This window comes from Lygodium microphyllum, chromosome 10, assembly GCF_053477565.2.
Source record: "Lygodium microphyllum isolate KBCC chromosome 10, Lygodium_microphyllum_v1.1.10, whole genome shotgun sequence".
Lineage (NCBI taxonomy): Eukaryota > Viridiplantae > Streptophyta > Polypodiopsida > Schizaeales > Lygodiaceae > Lygodium > Lygodium microphyllum.
Genome location: NC_141144.1, coordinates 125,640,239 through 125,661,379, shown reverse-complemented (window position 1 = coordinate 125,661,379; position 21,141 = coordinate 125,640,239). Strand labels below are relative to the sequence as shown.

The following is a 21,141-nucleotide window of genomic DNA, read 5'->3' as shown; positions in this document are numbered from 1 at the left end:
CCAATAGGCATAACATAACGTGAGTTCAATAGCTTTAGACTTGCTCTATTACATGAGTAAATTCACTATCAAACTAAGCACAAATAGGGCCAAAATTAGCACCAAATCAATGGCATATCATATACATAGCTTTCCATAACATTCGGGCATGATTCGGATACCAAATGGACCCAAATGTCAATGCCAAGCTCAAGCCTTCAATGCCATGGTTGAAGCATGCTCCTATGCCTCAAATGAGACCTTTGTGTAGTGCCAATGGTGGCTGAAGAGGTGTTGGAGATGAATGCCATGTTTTTGACACGCTGAGAAAATGGGGCAACATGCTGAAATCATGTTTTTTATGTTGTTGAGGGAGCTGGGCACTACTTGTTGGTTAGGAGCTTTTATGGCTCCCAATGAAGCTATTCAAGAAGCGGGTGTTGAGAGAGAGAGAGAGAGAGAGAGAGAGAGAGAGAGAGAGAGAGAGAGAGAATCATTTACACAACATGGAGCGCTATTCAAGCACTTGTTAAATGAGGAGAGAGTCTGTGTGTATTCTTTGCACATCACAAAGAGAGAGAGAGAATGTAGAGAGAGAGCGAGAATGTAAAAAGATAAAAAGAAAATATACATGTAGTGGTGCACAGATTGATCGTCGTATGCGCACGTAGTGAGCGTCAGAAGGTCCCCAAGAACAAAAGAACTCTACTTTTTGCACACAAATCAATGAAGAAAGATTGCACCACATGAACAAGAGACCAATTGGATGCAATCTCCCCCCATGCCTTGTGTGAGCACTCCACAAAGCATATATTTCATATATTATTCATCTTCAAGCTCAAATAATAGCCCAAATTACAAAATAGCATGCTTTAGCTTTTGAGTTTTGCTTTTGTGCCAATAAAGAATTAAAGCTAATGGGCGCCCAAGAAGTCAGGCAGTACCCAAATACATTATCCAACACAAGTATTTAAATTGTGAGCCCATGCGCATACAAAAATAATAAATAAATATCAAGCGTTTTGATAAATAAGCGCGATAGAATATAGGCGCCATGCCTAAGATACGCGCCCATAAAAAATTGATGATGATTTGAATACACGCTATCCTCCAATGGTTTCCACTGCCACCGCTGCTTGCTCTACACATCAACTGAAACATTCACAATTGTTAGAAAAATAATACAATTAAACTGACAAAAGTGAATACCTAGCAGTCTTCAACTACATAAATAAATTGGTTAGAAATCAATCCTAACCTTAAATTATCACGAGTGCACACTCTAAACTTATAAACGTTTATTAATTTAAATATGTATTTTGTGGAATTACCCGCTATGGAATCACCCATATACACAAAATTAACAAAATGCCCGAAAAGGATAGGCGTTCGCATCGACTTCTCGCACAAAGAATCCACTTTGTGTATGAGCCCCGGTAATAAAATTTTACAGAATCCACCGTGGCACGAAATCCACCGTGGAATATGCCTCCTGGCATCATACCCCCGGGGTGGGATAGCAATTGTCCTCAATTGCTATTAGCTCAATGTGGAGCTAACAGAGTGGGGAAAGCATTTAAGTCTCTAGCATGCATCCATTGGGCATGTTCAACAGGATGGTTTTTAAACTTGACCAAATATCTAGAATATCTACGGCCAGTTCTAGTGGTCTCATAAAGTCAGTATTTATAATAGTTTCAGGCTCAAGGATTTCAGTTTCATCATCTAGCAAAGGAGGGTAGTAATTGGCCTCTAAAAGGTCGTAATAAACTGATATGGAAGGTGTTGTGGATTTTCCAATGTTGTGGTAGTTCTACTTTAAATGCATTGTCAATGATTTTGTGTATGATCTTGAATGGTCCATAAAATCTAGGTGCTAAATTCACAACTGGGTGTTTATCTACACTTTGTAATCTTCGTTTTTCTATGCGTAACCAAACATAATCATCAACTTTAAAATTCATAGCCTGTCTTTTCTAATTTGCTTGTTTTGTATATGATTGCTGGGCTTTGGCAACTTTAAAAAAAATAGTGGCATGCATGTTAGCAATATCATCAGTAGTTTGAATTTTATTTGATAATGATGCAACAGGTGTAGGCAATCGATATCCATAAATAACTTCAAATGGTGCTTTCTTTGTAGCTGTATGTGGTGTATTGTTATATGGAAACTGAAGTAAATGTAGATGTGTATCCCATGTGTGTGGTTTTGAAATGATGTAAGCACGAAAAAGATCTAAAATAGTACTGTTAGTAGCCTCTGTTTGACCGTTTATTTCAGGATGAAATGCAGATGAAAAATCAGTCTTTGTTCCTAAGTTAGCAAACAAAGTAATCCAAAAATTATTACAGAATCTAGAATCACGATCAGAAATAATAACTTTCGGTAAACCATGATTAGTGAAAACAGTTTTCAAAAACATTTGAGCAGCTTGAGATGCAGTTAAAGTTTTCTTGCATGGAATAAAATATGCTTGTTTGCTAAACCTGTCTACAATAGTCCAAATCATATCATGGTTAGCTTTAGTGTTAGATAAACCAGTGATAAAATCCATTGAAACCTATATCCATGGTCGTAATGGAATAGGTAATGGCATTAGTAAACCATATTGTTTACCATGGTGTCTTTTAACTCGTTGACAAACTAAACATTCAGATACAAAGTTAGATACATCAGTGTCCATATGTGGTCGATAAAAATCTTCAGTCAATGTACGTAAAGTAGATATAATTCCTCTATGACCTTGATATGGAGGACAATAAATTTCATTCAATACAAATGATCGAAATGAATATTATAAATCGTCGGTCTTCTACTCAAAGCGTCAGCTACAACATTCTCTTTTCCTGGTTGATATTGTATAAGGGGATGAAAACTTTGAATAAAAGCTGTCCATTTAATGCGTCGCTCAAATATTTGTGGTTGACTAAGGAGATGTCTAATGCTTTGTTGGTTAGTTTTGATCATAAATTCAGATCCCATTAAATAATGTTTCCATTAACGTAAGGCTTGTACTACAGCTAGCAATTCTTTATCGTAGGTAGAATATTTAAGTTCAGATGGTTTGAGTTTACAACTAGAGTAGGCTATGGGATGATTATATTGCATAAGGACGGCTCCTATTCCAAATCCACTAGCATCAGTAACTACTAAAAAGAATGGTCTATTGAAGTCAGGTAGTTGTAATACAGGGGCATAAGTTAAAGCATGTTTCAATAAATCAAAGGATTTTTGTTGATTGTAAGACCAGTTATACACAATACCCTTCTTTAAAAGTTTTGTCAAAGGTAATGCAAGTAACGAAAAATTCCTCACAAACTTTCTGTAAAAACTAGCAAGACCTAGAAAAGAACGTAACTCATGCACATTTTTGGGTATGGACCAATTTAAAATTGCTTCTATCTTTTTAGGGTCAACTTTAATACCTTCTGATATAATAATATGTCCTAGATATTCAATTTCTGTTTGGAAGAATTCACTCTTTTCTGGATTAGCATATAATTGATTGTCTTTTAACAACTTAAAAACTAAAGATAAATGTTCATAATACTCATTCTCATTTTTACTGAATACTAATATATCATCAAAGAATACTATGACACAATGCTGATGTTTCAAAAATATGCGATTCATCATGCGACTAAATGTGGCTGGTGCATTAGTTAAACCAAAAGGCATAACTAGAAATTCATAGCGTCCAAATTGTGTTCTAAATACAGTTTTGAATATATCAGATTTATCCAATCTTACTTGATGATAGCCAGATTTAAGATCTATCTTACTGAATATGGCAGATCCTTGTAGCTTATCCATAAGATCATCTATCCTAGGAATCGGATATCTATTCTTAACAGTAATTTTGTTTAGGGCACGATAATCAATGCACATGCGATAAGTATTATTTTTCTTCTTCACTAATAAGACATGTGCACCAAATGGAGAACTACTAGGTCTAATTAATCCTTTGTTAAGTAATTCCTCTATTTGATTTTGAATTTATTTCTGTTCAATTTGGTTATGTCTATATGGTGCTTTACATGGTGGTTGTGTTCCAGGAATTAAATCTATTTTATGATCTTCAGGACGTGAAGGTGGTAATCCTGGTGGTAAATCAGCAGCAAAACAATCTTGAAATTGGGCAAGAAATTATGTATGCCTAGGATGCATCTGTTTTTCTTTAGCTTGAATTTCATTCACCCATATTAAATAAGATTTGCTACTTTTACGTAATACACGTTTAGTCTGAGTATGAGTAAGTAGTGGAAATTTATTGGAGGCGTGCATACCATGTAATGTGATTTGTTTTCCTTGAAAATAAATTTTAATTGAATGCGTAGAGTAATCTATGTCAGGATTGTATTGATGACGCCAAGGAATTCCTAAGATAATATTTCTAGACTGCAAAGGTACAACTAGGAAATTTATTTGTTCAATATATTCACCAATTTTAATTCCTAAATTATGCACCTCTTGTGTTCCATTATATCTTGTTCCTAGGAATGTAGCTTTAATGTGATAATGTGTAGAAACAGTTTGTAAATTCAATTCTTTGACTAATTTTGCAGAAATAAAGTCATGTGTGCTCCCATTATCATGTAAAATAGTATTTTCTTTACCATGCACAAAACATTTCATTGTTAATAAAGAATGGGGAGTTGGCATACCTGGCAAAGTATCTGAAGTAGTACCAATGCCATTATCATCTTCCGTAAAGTCAGGCATTTCCTCACGTTCTTCTTCTTCTATTGCGCCAAGATAATTGATATGGATAGATGGCTTTTTGGTTTGGCAATTGGCTGCTAGATGTCCAGGTTGATGGCATTTGTAACAAACTATAGGTTTAGCTTTAGATACATTATTGGTAATGACAGGAAGCTTAGGAATGTTGGGATTTGACTGTGAAGATGGCTTAGGGTTTGGATTGGTGTTTGATGGCAAGGCAGGTGGTCGTGTCCAAGATTTATGGAATGAAGATGGAAGAAAACGACTTTGATTGAATCTTCGAAATTTTGAATTGAATTGTTTGGAACCATAGTTACCATTAGTTGGAAATTGTTGTGGTCGCTTGTCTCTTCCACGAATCTTGTCTTCAGTATCATGAGCCAAGGAAATTGTATCTCCGAGGGTTGTTGGCTTGAACATATTGACTTCTGCATAGAAATATCCAAGTAGGCCAGACATAAACTTGCGTTTATGAGTTGCTTCAGGTACATCTTCGAGCATACGTAGTTGCAATAGAGCATTCCAGAAACGTTCAGTGTATTGGGGAATAGGTTCACGATCCCTTTGTTGTAGAAGATCCCATTGCTTGATGGTTTTTTCATGGAACTGAGGAGGAAGGAAATTCTGCAAAAATTTCTTTTGGAAAGTCTCCCATGTAGTGGGGCAATCAACGCTCTTGCGGACCACAGTCCACCATAAGGATGCTCGATCAACTAAATGGTTAGTGACACATTTAGTTTTGTCTTTCTCAGCATATGTTTCTTCATGGAAGTAATCATCAAATTGACTAATAAAAGCAAGCACAGTCTTTCCATCACGTGATCCATTGAAAGTACGAAATTTGAAGTTTCTTTTACTTAAATTTGTTTCTTTGCTAATGGATTGGGCTTTGAGTGTCGCATCGATGGTACGTCGTATAAGATCTTCGGGTTACGGTCCATCTTGGTCGGTGGTAGATCGTTGCAGATTGGCCAATTGAGCTTGCAAAGTTTGTCGGGCTCTTCATTCTTCTTCGAGCTGCATTATAATCAAATCCAACTTTTGCTCCATTGTTGGTTCGGGTAGATCACCTTTAGCCATAAAATCGTCCATGTTTTGTTCAGTCATCCTGCAAAATCCAAAAGACCTCACACTGTTGAAATCTTATTAGTGGGATAGCATAGCTCAAAGGCGGGTATACAAGGCTTATATATTTTGTTTGGCTTTTATGGTCTTTCTCTTTTACGATTGCGGTATTCGTTGTCACAACCGTCTGCGTAGAAACGACGTATAATCTGCGTATGGCCTGCGTATGAACTTCTGCGTTTGCTGAAATTTGTTCAGCAAGTCTGCAAGTGTAAACAGGGTCTACCAGAGAGCAATAGACTAATTCGGTGCTTCTGCGTATGAACTGCTGCTATGAGAGTTGTTGAGTAAGTCTTTAGTGACCTCTGTGACTTGCAGGATTTAGAGAACTTAGAGTACTTAGAAGATTTAAGAACTTTAAGCTTTATAATGCTTGCGTGATTTTCGTGTATTTGAGTATGTTGACGGTCGTTTTGATACCGTCTAGGACATGCCGTTGCTGCTATTTGACGAATTGGTTGATTAAACTTTTTTAAATAAGCTTACTATTAAGCTTAATAAGCTTTTAAAGCTTTTGAGTTGTGAAGCTATGGAAGCTTATCTGTTTACTCACGACTTGATGAAGGAGATATCCGCGTGGTCCACCACCTACAAAGGTTGGTCTTTCGCGATCAGAGAGTGTAGAAGGGGGTTCTTGATCGCCAAGAACACACCGGTATTGACCGTTCGCGACGAAACTGACTGTAGAGCTCGATCGTTTTAGGAGCTTCGCCTTTGCGCAAGATGGTAAGCAATTAGAATCTCTCGATCTCAGCTTTGCTCTGTTACCACTGGTGCACAGATCGGTCACCGTATGCGTGCGTAGTGAGCATCAAAAGGTCCCCAAGAACAAAAGAACTCTACTTTTTGCACACAAATCAATGAAGAAAGCTTGCACGACATGAACAAGAGACCAATTGGGTGCAATCTTCCCCCATGCCTTGTGTGAGCGCTCCACAAAGCATGTATTTCATATAATTCATCTTTAAGATCAAATAATAGCCCAAATTACAAAATAGCACGCTTTAGCTTTTGAGTTTGCTTTTGTGCCAATAAAGAATTAAAGCTAATAGGCGCCTAAGAAGTCAGGCAGTATCCAAATACAATATCCAATACAAGTATTTAGATCGTGCGCCCATGCGCATACAAAAATAATAAATATATATCAAGCGCTTTGATAAATAAGCGCGACAAAATATAGGCACCATGCCTAAGATACGTGCCCATAAAAAATCAATGATAATTTGAATACACGCTATCCTCCAATGCTTTTCACTGCCACCGTTGCTTGCTCTACATATCAACTGAAGCATTCACAATTGTTAGAAAAATAATACAATTAAACCGATAAAAGTGAATACCTAGCAGTCTTCAACTACATAAATAAATTGATTAGAAATCAATCCTAACCTTAATTTATCACGAGTGCGTACTCTAAACTCATAAACGTTTATTAATTTAAATATGTATTTTACGGAATCACCCGGTATGGAATCACGTATGTACACATAAAATTAACAAAACGCCCGAAAAGGATAGGTGTCCCCATCGACTTCTCGCACAAAGAATCCACTTTGTGTATGAGCCCCAGTAATAAAATTTTACGGAATCCACCACAAAACCTCACGGAATTCACCATGACACGGAATCCACCGTGGAATATGCCTCCTGGCATCATGGAGAGAGAGAGAGTGTGTGTGTGTGTGTGTTTGTGTTTGTGTGAAGGTAGTGGTGGCCATGGTGGTGGTGGAGAGGGGCATAAAGAAAGAGAGATAGATAGAGTGAAGGTAGTGGTAGTGGTGAGGGTAGTGATAGTGGTGGTGATGGTGGTGGTGAAGGAGGTGGAAATATCTAGGGGTGGAATAAATGGACTATGTGAAATAAAAAATAATTATTGTTCATAAAATCTCTCTAAAAAAGCTCGCTTCTTGCCCTCTCTCTTAGGGTGCAACTTGGTCATCTTAATGTCATCACTATTAGACCAAGTAATGAGGTGGGCAATAAAATAGGTAACAATAACTCCCCTACTATGTCAACAAGAGATGTGTAACCCTTTGTTAGAGGTACTACCATTGAAGGGCCTTCTAGGGTTAGGCAATAGACTTTGGGGACATATGGTAAGTATGAATTTCTTGAATACGTAAAAAGAGATGACAAGAAACTTGGACTTGTGCAAAAAACGAGACGTGCCTCTCACTTTTACTTGTCTTAATGAGGGTCGTCGATTGCTTAAATGTGGTGGGGCATATGTCATAGATTGGACATGTCCATTCACCCACGATTAGGAAGGAAGAAACGTGATGCTATGTCAAAACATGACTCTATCAATGCTGTTGGGTTCCCTTCTCTCACATGTATACTCTCTTTTGACCCTCCCTTCCTTGCTGCCCATCACTATCTTTATAACTTTTACTACGTAGCATGTGAATAATTAGATTGGACACGCCCATGGAAGGTATAGGTGGGGAGAGGGATGGCATCTCAAAACATCTCAACCCTTTTGTATGGATGCCATTGGGTGGGAAAGTCTCGAGAATGTCTCTAGCCTTTGAACTTCTTGGGACTTTGGGTTGAAATGAGGATGCCATGTCATAGTGGGCGGAAAAGCGATGCCACGTTAGACATCGTCCCTCCTTTTGCATACTTGCCGATGGTACGCTCAGATATATTTTAGGTTCTCTCTCACTTTCTCTCTTTGTCTCTCTCGCGTATACGTGCCTGTAGGATTATAGGCTCCCTCACGTACATTTAAGGCTCCCTCTCTCCGCCCCGGACCCCGGTGTCTGTCTCTCTGTGTCTTTCCGTGGCCCCACGTTAGTCTTTCTGTATGCTATGCCGCCTCTTGCACAGAGAGGGCGCCTCTTCTCAGCCTAGTGCATGCCATGGAGCCGTGCGTGGGCAACAAGTATCGACTCGGCCGCAAGATTGGCAGTGGCTCCTTCGGCGAGATCTACCTGGGTCTGCCTCCTTCGTCCCCTTTTCAATTGCCTGGAAAGAGCATCTTCTCCTCTTCCGTGACCTGATTTACCCATTTCTCTGTGCAGGAACCAACGTGCAGACAAATGAAGAAGTGGGCATCAAATTGGTACGTTTATCTGTCCTTCAATCAGTACTCGGTTCCCTACCTTTCGTCTGGACCACTTATGTGATGAATTGGCCTTCCTTTTTGCGACGTTTCAAATGCTGGTATACGCAGTATAACATACACAACAAGTTTTTGACATTATCCCATGCAGGGGAACGCGCTCTTTTCCCTCGTTTTGTCCTATAGTGTCCAACTTCGTGAGCTTCTTCTCCGGAGGCACTGCATACCTAGTTAGCTAGGTAGTGGCCAACAGCCCCTTGCCCCCAACCGAACCAAGCTAGGTATGCAGTGCCTTCAGAGCAGAAGCGTACGATGTTGTCATAAAACGCACACTGTGGGAATTATAGTGGAAGTTTGTCTATAACTTCTTGCGATAGGCAAAGATCCCCATGCAAAGAAAAAGGCCATTGCACACTGTGCACCGCTTTAAATGGACATCTAGGTACTTTTAATTGTCTCATTTTTACTGGAGATTGATGTAGCGGGCCATGTAGGTGCTTTCGATTGTCTCCCCATACTGGTGAAAAATATCCTCATTTTGATACAGAAAGAATGGTGTTTTGTACCTGCTTGAGCTGATAAATATTTTCGTACTATATTATTTGTTCATGGAATTTGAGTGACATTCTCTTTCAGGAAAGTGCAAAGACAAAGCATCCACAGCTGATGTATGAGGCCGGACTTTACAGGATACTTCAGGGTGGAAGTAAGACTGTGTTGATGACCATTGCAGCTAGTTTATTGACATTAGTTCCAGAGTGCTAATCAAAGCTTCTCAACTTGCATTTCTTCCAGCTGGTATCCCCAATATAAGGTGGTGGGGGATAGAAGGAGATTACAACGTTCTTGTTCTCGATTTGCTGGGGCCTAGTCTGGAGGATCTTTTTAACTTCTGCAGCAGAAAATTCTCGTTGAAGACAGCATTGATGCTTGCAGATCAATTGGTATGCTGTAACAGTTTAAAACTAGTGTTGTAATAGGCATGGGGATCAGAAAGTTCAGGCGTGAAGTTGTGCTATGATTTATGCCAAAGTATCTCATGGCTAAAAGCTTTAATGGGGTATGCTAGATCAGATAAATAGGATCGAGTATGTACATTCCAAGAGTTTCCTTCATCGGGACATTAAGCCGGATAATTTCTTAATGGGTCTTGGACGGCGATCAACTCAGGTACACAGCATACATCTTCGCTAGGATGTTTTAGATGATCAAAACATAATGTGTGAGAGCTGTTTGTACATTGTACTTTGACTTGGGATACACAGTCCCTAGGAGAATTATTAATGTTTTTTTTTTTTTGGGATGGGGGGTGGGGAAACAAAGACTGTGTGTAAGAGAGAAAGCTTAATAGTGGCTATTCAAAGGAAATTGATATGTACTAGTCATTGCAGGTTTACATTATTGATTTTGGATTGGCAAAAAAATACAGAGATCCTACCACCCATCAACACATCCCATACAGGTGCACATTATGGATGGTCTATAGAAACTTAAGAGGAACATATTGGTCTATGCTGTGTCAGAGAGAGTTGTTTAAACAAGTTTATGTACGCACTTTGGAGACCCTCGATTGTATATTGATAAATATAATTTATTATTGAAGAGATAGACGGGAGAGATTGCAAGGTCACTCACTTTGCATGATTAGAGACATAGGGCCTTCATACTTAGGAGACTAACACCTTCTTTCACTTAGGGTTTCGTAGACAGTGTGGCATGTTGGGCCACTAGCTAGGTGTTTTATTAGTGTTGTATTTACAAGTTACATTTTCCCTTGAGCAGAGGGCCAAGGGGATAATGCTCATTTATATGTTTTTTCTTTATTGCTTATAGAGAGATGTTGCATGCTTTTTTATCGTGGTGGTAATTATGACCATGGTTTCTATAGAACTTTTGTTGTTGGAAGAAAAAGGTATTGCGTTCACTATTTATGATGGATTGCCAAGATGATGACATTGGGACAAAGAGAGGCTTTGAATTTACGGTTGGTGCTTACGGAATGATGTATGGACTTTGTTTGCTTTTGGAGAACATGAGCAGCCGGAAATACAGACGTATATATTTTCTCTGCACCCGTGTATATTTCTGCACTCCTATACAACATACTACACTGCAGATTTTCTGCGTTTCACTCTCCTTTTCTCTCTCTCTCTCTCTCTCTCTCTCTCTCTCTCCTCTCTGTGTTCACTCTCTCTCAGTCTTTGTCCTACGCTTCTGCATCGTTGCACTCTGACACGGTATCAGAGCGGTGAAATCGGATTGACTGATTGAAGAACCCACATGAAGAGGAGATTTCAGTGCGACACAAGGCTGCATTTTCAGCATTCGAGGGCGAGCGGGAGGGCTGTGCATTGGAAAAATGCTGAAGCGAGTGTGGGCGTGCGGGAAAGGAGTCTAGCTGGTGAATTTGGTGCAGGCTATTGCTGTCGAAAGGGAGGAAGGCTGTGCTTTAGGCCTTCTACTGCAGATTTTACATTTTCATCGCCTTTGGTGGCTAAAGAAGGTTTGGGAAGTGGAGGAAACAGCCCTAACAGGCTGCGTTAACACAGTCAGAGGGGGCTGATTTTGTGTTTGTGCAGGCATTGCAGGTGAACATGTCTACAAAGATTGATTTGGAGTTCTAGGCGATCATGGACAGAAAGGTGCCTGTCCTACCGGCTCTTCCGTCGGATCAAAAGCTTGATGGTGACAATTACCGCATCTGGCGAGTGATGATGTTGGCCATTCTGGAGACTTATGATTTGGCGGAGCTTGTGATGGAGGAGATTACCAGGCCCTCGGTGTGAGATGACTCCAAACTCTCTTCCAATTCTCGTGCGGATTTGACCAAGGCCCAGTCTCATTGGGACAAACTGAATGCGAGGATTCGTTCTTTTCTTTTTTTGTCTTACACTACAGTCGTGATGGCTCACTTCAAGCACTTGACGGTGGCTCGAGAGATATGATTGGAGCTCGACTAGATGTATAACCGGATGACCTTGATGAAGAGGGTTTCTTTGGAGGTGCAGATGCAGACCTTGTCCGCGAATAAGTCTTCTTCGCATTGGGAACACATCAACAAGCTTCTACAGCTTCAAATGCGGGTTTAAAATGCGGGAAAGCCTATTTCCTCCGAAGACATGGCGATCACTTTGTTGTCCGAGCTACCGCCACGATTCGGTATCTTTTATTCCGCTCTTAGGACAAGGAGAAGGAATCGACTTGCCATATTTGTGGTAAGACCGGTCATTAGAAGAAGGATTGCCCCGACAAAGACAAGAAGGACACCAAGAAGGACCCGAAATACCAAGAAGGATCTGAAGGATTCTTGAGCGGTGGCTGCACCCTCATCAGCTGCTTTTCTACACTTAGGGATCATTGAGGACTCTTTACCCAAGACTTCTGATGCTGTGATGATAGCTCCCCAGGTTCGTGAGTGGATCGTGGATCGTGGGACAGTGGTGTCTCTCAGCACATGACTCCTTCTCATGTTGGTGTTGCCCGTTTGCGACCTTCGCGTGGGCAGTTTCTCATTGGAGACAGCTCTTCTATGTCTACTGCTGCATGGGGTGAGATGCAGCTGATTCCAGATGGACATGTGGTACCCACACTTCCGAGGTTTTACATGTGCTAGCCTTGGGGTATCACTTGCTTTCGATTCATAAGATTTTTTCTCTTGGCCTCTCGGTGGAGTTTGATAGTGATACTATTCGAGTCCTTGATTGTGGATCGAGGAAGGTTCTCTTTGCAGGGTATGAGGAGAATGGCATCTACAAATTGAAGTCTTCTACAGCTCTTACCTCTCTTCTTCTTACCTCTCAGACATAGTTTGAGCTATGGCATGCTTGGTTTGGCCACCTAAACTATTAGTACCTTCCGAAGGCGTCGCGAGGATTGTTTGTCCGAGGTTTGTTGGACATAGTGGTGAGCCATTAGCCACGTGTGTCTCCTGCATTTGTGGGAAACTGCATTGGGATGCGATTCCCAACAAAGCTTCAAGGCGGTCTACTTCACCAATGGAGCTTATATCTATAGATCTTTGTGGCCTGATGAGAACCGAGTCCTTGAATGTACTTCATGTTGATCGTAGATGACTACAGCAGGATGATGTGGGCTTATTTCTTGACATTGAAGTCCGAGGCTTTCTCCCACTTTAAGGATTGGCTTCTCTTTGAGGAGAACCGATGTGGCCGGCAATTGAAGACCTTGCGTTCAGACAAGGGCGGTGAATTTATATCTAATGAGTTAGCTCGTTTTTGTGCAGATGGGGGCATTTGCTAGGAGTTTGCTAACACCAACACTCCTCAAGAGAATGGCATTTTGGAGCAGAAGAACAGGAGTGTGATTGAGATGGCGCGCACCATGATGGAGCATCAATAGACACCTTAGTTTCTATGGGCTGAGGCCGTGGCGACTGCAGTTTACATCCTCAATCGATCTCCCACTTCGGCCGTTGATAGGATGACTCCTTTTGAGGCTTACTTTGGGACTAAGCTTGATGTCTCTTATTTTCGGATTTTTGGGTGTGACGCCTATGTGCACATCCCGAAGACGTAACGCGGCAAGTTCGAGGCGGCTTCTCGACGACATGTTTTTGTTGGCTACAGCTCCCAGTCCCAAGGTTATCGTCTATTTGACCCCGTCAAGCGGGATGTCTACACAAGCCGATATGTACAGTTCGTGGAAGTTCCGGCCACAGAGGGGGGTGAGGAGCATCCCGTCCTTGGAGATCCAGGGGAGAGTTCAGCTCTCGAGACAGTTCCTTTGGAGCCAAAGCCTCTTGATGGAGAATCTTTTTCTGATTTAGAGTCTTTCCTTCCCCTGGCCACCCCAGTGGAGCTTCTGTCGGTGGATGTTTCTGAGTCTTCAATAGATGGAGAGCGACGAGGAGAGGTCCGGCCTTCTCCTCGTTGGGCTTGTGACACACTCTGAGATTTAGGGATCGAGGGGGTCCTTGAGAAGTGCGAACCGCAAGATGGACCGCGGAGGTCACGGAGGAACCAGACACATTCTACGGAGCTTGTTTGCTCTAACTATTGTTTGATGACCTGCGTTATGCAGGATCAAGAGCCCACTTCTGTGAAGGAGGCTTTGCAGTTTGACCATTGGCGGAAGGCTATGGAAGCTGAGTTGGGGCTATTGAGAGGAATGGCACTTGGTCCCTTGTGCCTCGTCCCTCTCACAAGAAGGTGATTGGTGTCAAGTGGGTCTTTAAGACCAAGTACCTTAGCGATGGTTCTTTGGATAAGCACAAGGCTCGCCTTGTTGCTAAAGGTTTTACTCAGCGTCTAGACATTGACTTCCATGGTACTTTTGCCCCCACTGCTCGTATGGCGACTATTCGAGCTATTCTTGCCTTGGCTGGCTTGTCTATCAGTTGGATGTGAAGTTGGCCTTTCTCAATGGTGACTTGCAGGAGGAGATCTTTGTTGAGCAGCCTCTTGGCTTTGGATCCTCGGATGGGAAAGTTTACAGGTTGAAGAAGGCCTTGTACGGCCTCAAGCAGGCTCCGCGTGCATGGAAGGACAAGATTAACTCGTTTCTTCAGTCCAAATTGGGATATTGGCGCTCCATGGTTGATAGACAGCTTTATGTGCACACTTCTGAGGTTGGTCGTGTGTTGTATGTTGATGATTTAATTTTGATAGGGGATCATGCACAGAAGGTCCAAGAAACTAAGATAGCTTTACATTAGACGTTCGAGATGACGGATTTGGGGCTTCTTCATTTCTTCTTGGGTCACGAGATTTATCAGTCTTAGAGGGGGATTTTCATCTCTCAGTAGAGATACATTCAGGAGCTCTTGGTGACTTTTGAGATGGAGACATGTCGGACCATTTCTACTCCGATGGATCTGAACTGGAAAGCCACTTCACCCTCAGATTCTCCCTTGACGGATGCTTTCCGCTACTGTCAGTTGATTGGATCATTGATTTGGCTAGTCAACACTCGCGTTGATCTTTGTTTTGCTGTGGGTCTTTTGGCGGGGTTCATGAGTGAACCCAAATAGGTGCATTAGCAGTTTGCCCTGGGGATTCGTTGGTATTTGAGGGGGACTTCTGACTTAGGGATTTCTTATCTAGCAGGTACAGATGCTTCAGATCTTGTTCTTGTAGGTTGGAGTGACTCGGATTGGGCTGACGATGTGGACCACCGGCAATCTACTATAGGCTACTGTTTTACCTTGGGTACAAGTGTTATCTCTTGGAGTAGCAAGAAGCAGCCCACGGTAGCCCTTTCTTCTACTAAGGCAGAGTATCGGGCCGTGTCTTCCACCACATGTGAGGTTGTGTGGCTTTGGAGATTGTGTATTTCTTACTCTCACTCACTAGATCATGCAAAAGGTGTACTACAAAACATACATATACTGTGGGAGTGTGCAATGGAAGAGAGTCACGAACATGGAGAGAGAAGGAGAGGAGAAGAGAAAGCAGAAAGAGAAGAATGATCTGCATTGAGCAATGAAGGAAAGCTGAATAAATCTCCCCCTCGAGGATGCCATTCAGAGAGGCAAACTTTACCTCTGTCTAGAAGACAAGCTAGTGGTGATGAGCGGCAACAGTCAAGATAGCTCAAATGGTAGACATCCGAGTTGTAGGTGTGAAGGTCTTTGAGTAATCCAACCCTACCTATGTGAGAGTGTGCAATGGAAGAGAAACACGAAAACGGAGAGGAGAAGAGAAAGCAAGAAGAGAAGAATGTTTTGCACTAAACAATGAGGGAAAGCTGAATACAATGAAAGAGGACTGATCAGTCCCTACATGCAGCCCAAGGTGTCAGTTAAGGCACTAGATTAAGCTAAATAATGATGACAACACCTGAGATGGTGATAATGATCGAACGGAGAGTGTGTAGCTTGCCGTCCACAATGAAAGCAAAGAACACTGCAGCCACATGATGGAGCACTTGCAAGAGAGAATGAGTTGATTTGCCCATTGATTACCACTCCTATAAATAGCAGCAACTATCAAAACTGGCAGAGTGCTACAATTGATTGCATCATGTTAGAAGAGCAAAACATATAGCAGAATAATGAAAGACACAAGATCGATGAAAGAGACAATGCACAAGATGTAATTGGGAATAGGAATCCACTGTGACAATAGTACAATGGTTGAGCATCAACTCACACACCCCACAAGCTCCCTCTCTCTACATCGAGTATTTGCAAGTATAAGTGTGACGATGGATTGTGGCCATACTCCCTCCTTTTATAGACAAAAATAAAGTTGTCCCACCACAAAATAGATTGACAAAAATAAAGTTGTCCTACCACAAAATAGATTGGTCAATTACCAATAAAGAATAAAGAGAGAGTCTTTAAATTAGGCCATTGGTGCCTATGAACCCATGATATGACCATTTCGAACACCCTCTCTTAGAGCACAAGTGAACATGCAATGAACAAGAACACCTTGGATGCACCATGGATACTTCAGAAACATGCACTCCGTTGGATGCACCTTGGTAAGAAAGTGCCTTACAAAAGAAGTCGAAATGCCATAATCCCTCCCTCAAAGCAAAGTAGTCGAGCTAGCCACCTTGTACCTCTAGTACCCACACAAGCTCCATGGATAGCTCATTGTGATCAAGATTCCTCAAGTAGAGCATATGTATGTCCTTTGGGTCCCCTCATGTGAGACCACATGAACACATCATGTCACATGTCCTAGCATCAACTTCGCGTTGGACGCACCAATCCAAGGTTTGCATCGTGAGAAGATGTGAGCTTGATGACACACATCAATTTCACCAATAACGAAAGACCATCAACTTGTCCTCTCGCTACCCTCACACTTGCCCCTTCTGGCTAGGAGCATGTGAGGGCGTGCATGAGTGTACAAGTGAGAGAAGACTATAAAGACGAGGGAGATAGGAGAGAGGCTAGAGAAAGAGAGAAAGACAGGAAGAGGAGAGAGAAAGTAACCATGGAAGCCATGGGAACAGTGTACAAGAGAATGAAGATGAAAGAGGTGTGTGTGCAAGATCACCAGAGCCAAGAAGAAATGTCCACCCAAGCCATTGGTAGGCGTGGAGTGGACCAAAATGATGTAGACACATATACGAACTTGTGCTCCACCAAGCACAACCATGATATCCACCACATGGAGCATTAGCATGTCTTTGTATCTTCATGCTCTTCAAATGTGACGCTACAACACCGTTTCATCTCTTCACTTTCATGTACATGACCGCCACTTTTCCGCATTGTGATAGAAGCAAAGATTCCTCCTAAGACGAGTAATCCAATACCTTCTTTGAAAAGCACTAATGAGTAGAGGAACACTCAACCAAAGCTCCATAAGATATGTTAGGAATGATGAATCTCTCAATCATAAGGAAATCAATAGGATAATAAGGAAGTGAAATGAGAAAGAAAAGTACTTGCACTTACCCCGATGGATAGAGAGTAGCAAAGGGAGTGTGAATGCTTGTAAAGATCTCAATGCAAAACACAGAGTAATAACAAGCAACTCAAGCGCATGAACCACCACAAAGAATGGTTTTCTCATGAATAGCTTAAAAAGGCAGAGCATGTGAATTGTCAATACATGGTCAACTTCATTCCTTAAAAGTAACAAAATCAATGGAGCACAAGTCAAAACGAAGACTTATGGACCATAATGATCAAGGCGAGGAACATCACATTAGGCCAATGATACTGAGTCCCATCATCTGCCATGAGTAGTTAGGAGAAAGTTGACAAGCAGGCATCAACCGAATCTAGCCATGTGTTGTTAAGCAACACCCGCAACATCAGTGATGGAAATGAAATCTGTTACAAAATGATGGCAATAATGGTATCACAACTTCCCAGATCATAGCAATGATGTAGGACAAGTCGAGTTGTAGAAATGGACAAGCCAAGTGTCAAAATTGTTGAGAAATATGCAATCACACCCATGTGACAGCCTCTTTGTATGGAGCAATAGGGCAAGACTCAAACAGTTTACTAGTGAGGATGCCTGAATCCCATAAGCACAATGGAGAAAAAGGGAACCATCATGGGCCTATAAAGTGATGTACCTTCTTATCATTCAATGATGGAATACTATTGTACTTTGTCATTTCAGTCATAGTCAGTGTCATACTCAAGATTGCGTTTATGAGTCCAAGCTTCCATCTTGGAACCTAATTCACTTTAGTAACAGTTGGTCTCTCTAATCTATGTTATCATGAACATTGTCTTTGTGTTCCATCCGCCATAGCCATGCTCTAGATCCATGCATTTCAACATGGTATCAGAGCTTAATCGAGCATGGCTAAGCTCAACACAACTTCCTTCTTTGCTCTCTTAACTCCTCTTCACTTCTGGTTAGCTTAATGTTAGCTCATGAGCTCAGTTTTCACCTCTATCTTCACTTGACCTTCTATGGCAGCCATAGCCAGCAGCACCCTGCCTGGTTGGAGGTCCTGGATTTAGCCAAAGAAGAGGAGATAGCTCATTTCTTGAATTGGGAAAATCTTCTCTTGCTTAGGGCGCCTTAGGCCAGCACATCAAACCACGACATTGGCCTCTTCCTTGCTCGGCATTATGAATTTTCCAGCTCACTGTCCAGAATGCACGGTTTGCTGGTCATACAGCTCCCGCCGTCTACACGCACTGCATTTGACCTTGCGACCTTAGGGCTTTTGAAGCCTACCCTTTAAGCTTCTTCCTCACCAAATTTTTCGTCAAATGATTACTTCCACGAGCTACTACATCAGAAAAACTAGTTGGGTACAGAAGCCCTAAAGTGGGCAGCCATAGCCATTGACCTTCAAGCTCATAAAACTATTCATTTTCTCACTTCTTTCAGCTCAAGCTTGTCAATGTCACTCTAATCTACTGTAACACTCAGTATCCAGTAAGGAAATCACAACAAATCAGCAAGGAAGTGCTCCAACATCAAGATCTAACACCGAAGGTTCAACTACATAGTGTCTAGTGTTCTTGAACACTACTACCACTTGTGTTCCTCAAGCATCATCAAGCTCCTCTAAGGGTCTAACACTCTTTCTAAGCTGAATCCTAGCTCAGTTTCCAGCAAGCATTCAATTGATTTACCAGCAAGGAGGGGACGCAAGTTACAAGACAAGCATCAAAGACTTGACATCTAGTTCTTCACAACTAGTATCTCTTGATACTAACCTAGTGCTTTTTTGGCACTTGTGCTTTTTAGCACATTCAAGATCATTTGGGTTGTTGGTTATTCTTAGTCATTTGAAGTTGATTTCCTATCACGGAATGCCAAGCACGAAGAATTTTAAATGGATGCTTCTCATGAAGAGTAACATGACTCATGGTGCTTATCTATACTACATGGAAGAATTATTTATTCCACTTGCAGGGATGGATAGATTTACTAGTTCTAAAGTGCAATCAATGATCTCATTTGAAGCTTTTGAAGACATTCAAGTTGCCTTGGTAGACATTTTTTCTTTCTTCAAGACATTCAACTCTTACTTGAGTTGAATCTTTCGTGCCTTTGTATTTACTGAAAACATACTCTCAAAAATTGTTCAAGCTGCGTGTGAAGTTTCTTCATTCTTGATATGTCCCAGCATAGTATTATCAATGATTGCGGATAGCTAGTACATTATCTTTTTGTCTTTCGCATTCCACTCTTTCCATGTTTTTAACTCATCTGCAGTCGGAGGGACACAGCTCTGGCTCCTTTTCTTCGCCTGAAACAAACTCATAGAGGCCCTTTCCAATGAGGAAGTTCGTCACACGGAACTTCCATGAAGGGTAGTTGTTCTTGTCGAGCTTCTCAATAATGGGATTTCCGCTGTTCTCTACCATTATCACAAACAAGGATACAACACAGCAAGCTAGTCTTTTGCAATCTTTCACAACACGTGCACAACACTGCACTAAGCAACTTTTTTCACTGATTGCTCAATAGTACATGTAATCTGCAACCTGTTTGCAAATAAACCTTATGTTTGCTTCTTGCAAACACCTCAAAAATTACAGATTTGAAAGATGATGATACCTTTGCTTAAGGGGGACATAGACATGAAGACTAATGCAAGCGAAGTCAATGAAGAAGAAGACCAGAAAGATCATAAAGAAGAAGACAAAGTCAATGAAGAAGAAGACCAAATAGACGAGAAAGAAATAGATTAAGAAAAAGAGGACCATGAAGACAAAAAGAGCATGGACTACATCAAAGAAGAAGACAAAGAAAAGATCATAAAGAGGAAAACAAAGTCAATGAAGAAGAAGACTGGAAAGACCATAATGAAGAAGAAGACCAGATATACCAGAAAGAAAAAGATCAAGAAAAAGAAGACCATGAAGACAAAAAGAGCATCAAAGAAAGCAAAATGGATTACATCAAAGAAGAAGATAAAGAAAAGAAGATCTGTTATGCCTACCATGACATGTCTGATGAAGAAAACCACAAGGGCCTATCAGTCCTTGTCTTTACTTTTGTATGTACTTGCCATTAATGCTCCTGACATACACCTTGTAAAACTCCTCATGTAGCCTATGCATAATAGCCCCTACACACTTACTGAGGCCTTGTAACAGCCCTTCGATGTTAGCCATGCTTTTTGGTACCCCACACTTAGCCTTTTCTGTGATAGCCTCTGGGGATGATTACCATGTTTGTGGCATACCCACTGATACCAGCATTCCTTCTTGGAATGGGTGGTGATAACCTAATTTAAGAGTTAATTACAACAATAAATAAATGCACATAAAATGAAATACACACTTTACCATAACATTCTTGGACAGTAGACACTCTGTTGGCCCCAAAATTGGCGCCCCTTGCAGTATTTCTTTAGCTTTCATTCAATTGGAAGGAGTACAACTTGAGATTCTTCAATCTCCTCTTGCTAACCAATTGCTCTTGCTGTCATAAATGACCAACAAGCCTTTTGGGTCATTTGCCCCTTGATTTACCCGGGACTTCTTCTCCAATTTGACCCTTGGCTGGCCAAATGCTGCCCCAAATCAATTCGGGATGGGTTGGCTCCTAAAATCCCTTAATAATCTTCAATTATCAGCTGTTGGTTTCAGTCCCTTGAGCCTTCAATCTCTGGCACGGATCCCAAGGTGGCTGCTAAACCCTAATTTTTGCTGTAAATTAGGATTTACTGCAGAAATTACAGATCAGCCCACCAAAAAATGGCTGAGATCTCCTCCGAATGGCTGAGAATTGCTGAGAATGGCTGAGCATAGGCTGAATGAGATGAGAGAATGCTGTAGAGAGAGAAAATTCTGAGATTTGTCGCGAAGAATTGATCAAAATCAGTTGCTGCCCTGCTGTATCAG

The 21,141-nt window shown here is 41.3% G+C and overlaps 1 protein-coding gene across 1 annotated transcript in view; it reads left to right on the top strand.

Moving 5' to 3' along the window:
• The first annotated feature begins 8,485 nt into the window (after nt 1–8,485).
• LOC148030539 (serine/threonine protein kinase HRR25-like) overlaps nt 8,486–21,141 on the top strand; it is a 46,764-nt gene continuing 34,108 nt past the window's right edge. The window contains exons 1-6 of the mRNA XM_087686894.1: nt 8,486–8,764; nt 8,851–8,891; nt 9,528–9,597; nt 9,687–9,835; nt 9,966–10,061; nt 10,283–10,353. Of these exons, the coding sequence (XP_087543020.1) occupies nt 8,689–8,764; nt 8,851–8,891; nt 9,528–9,597; nt 9,687–9,835; nt 9,966–10,061; nt 10,283–10,353 (503 nt within the window). The 5' untranslated portion in view covers nt 8,486–8,688. The remainder of the gene's footprint in view (nt 8,765–8,850; nt 8,892–9,527; nt 9,598–9,686; nt 9,836–9,965; nt 10,062–10,282; nt 10,354–21,141) is intronic.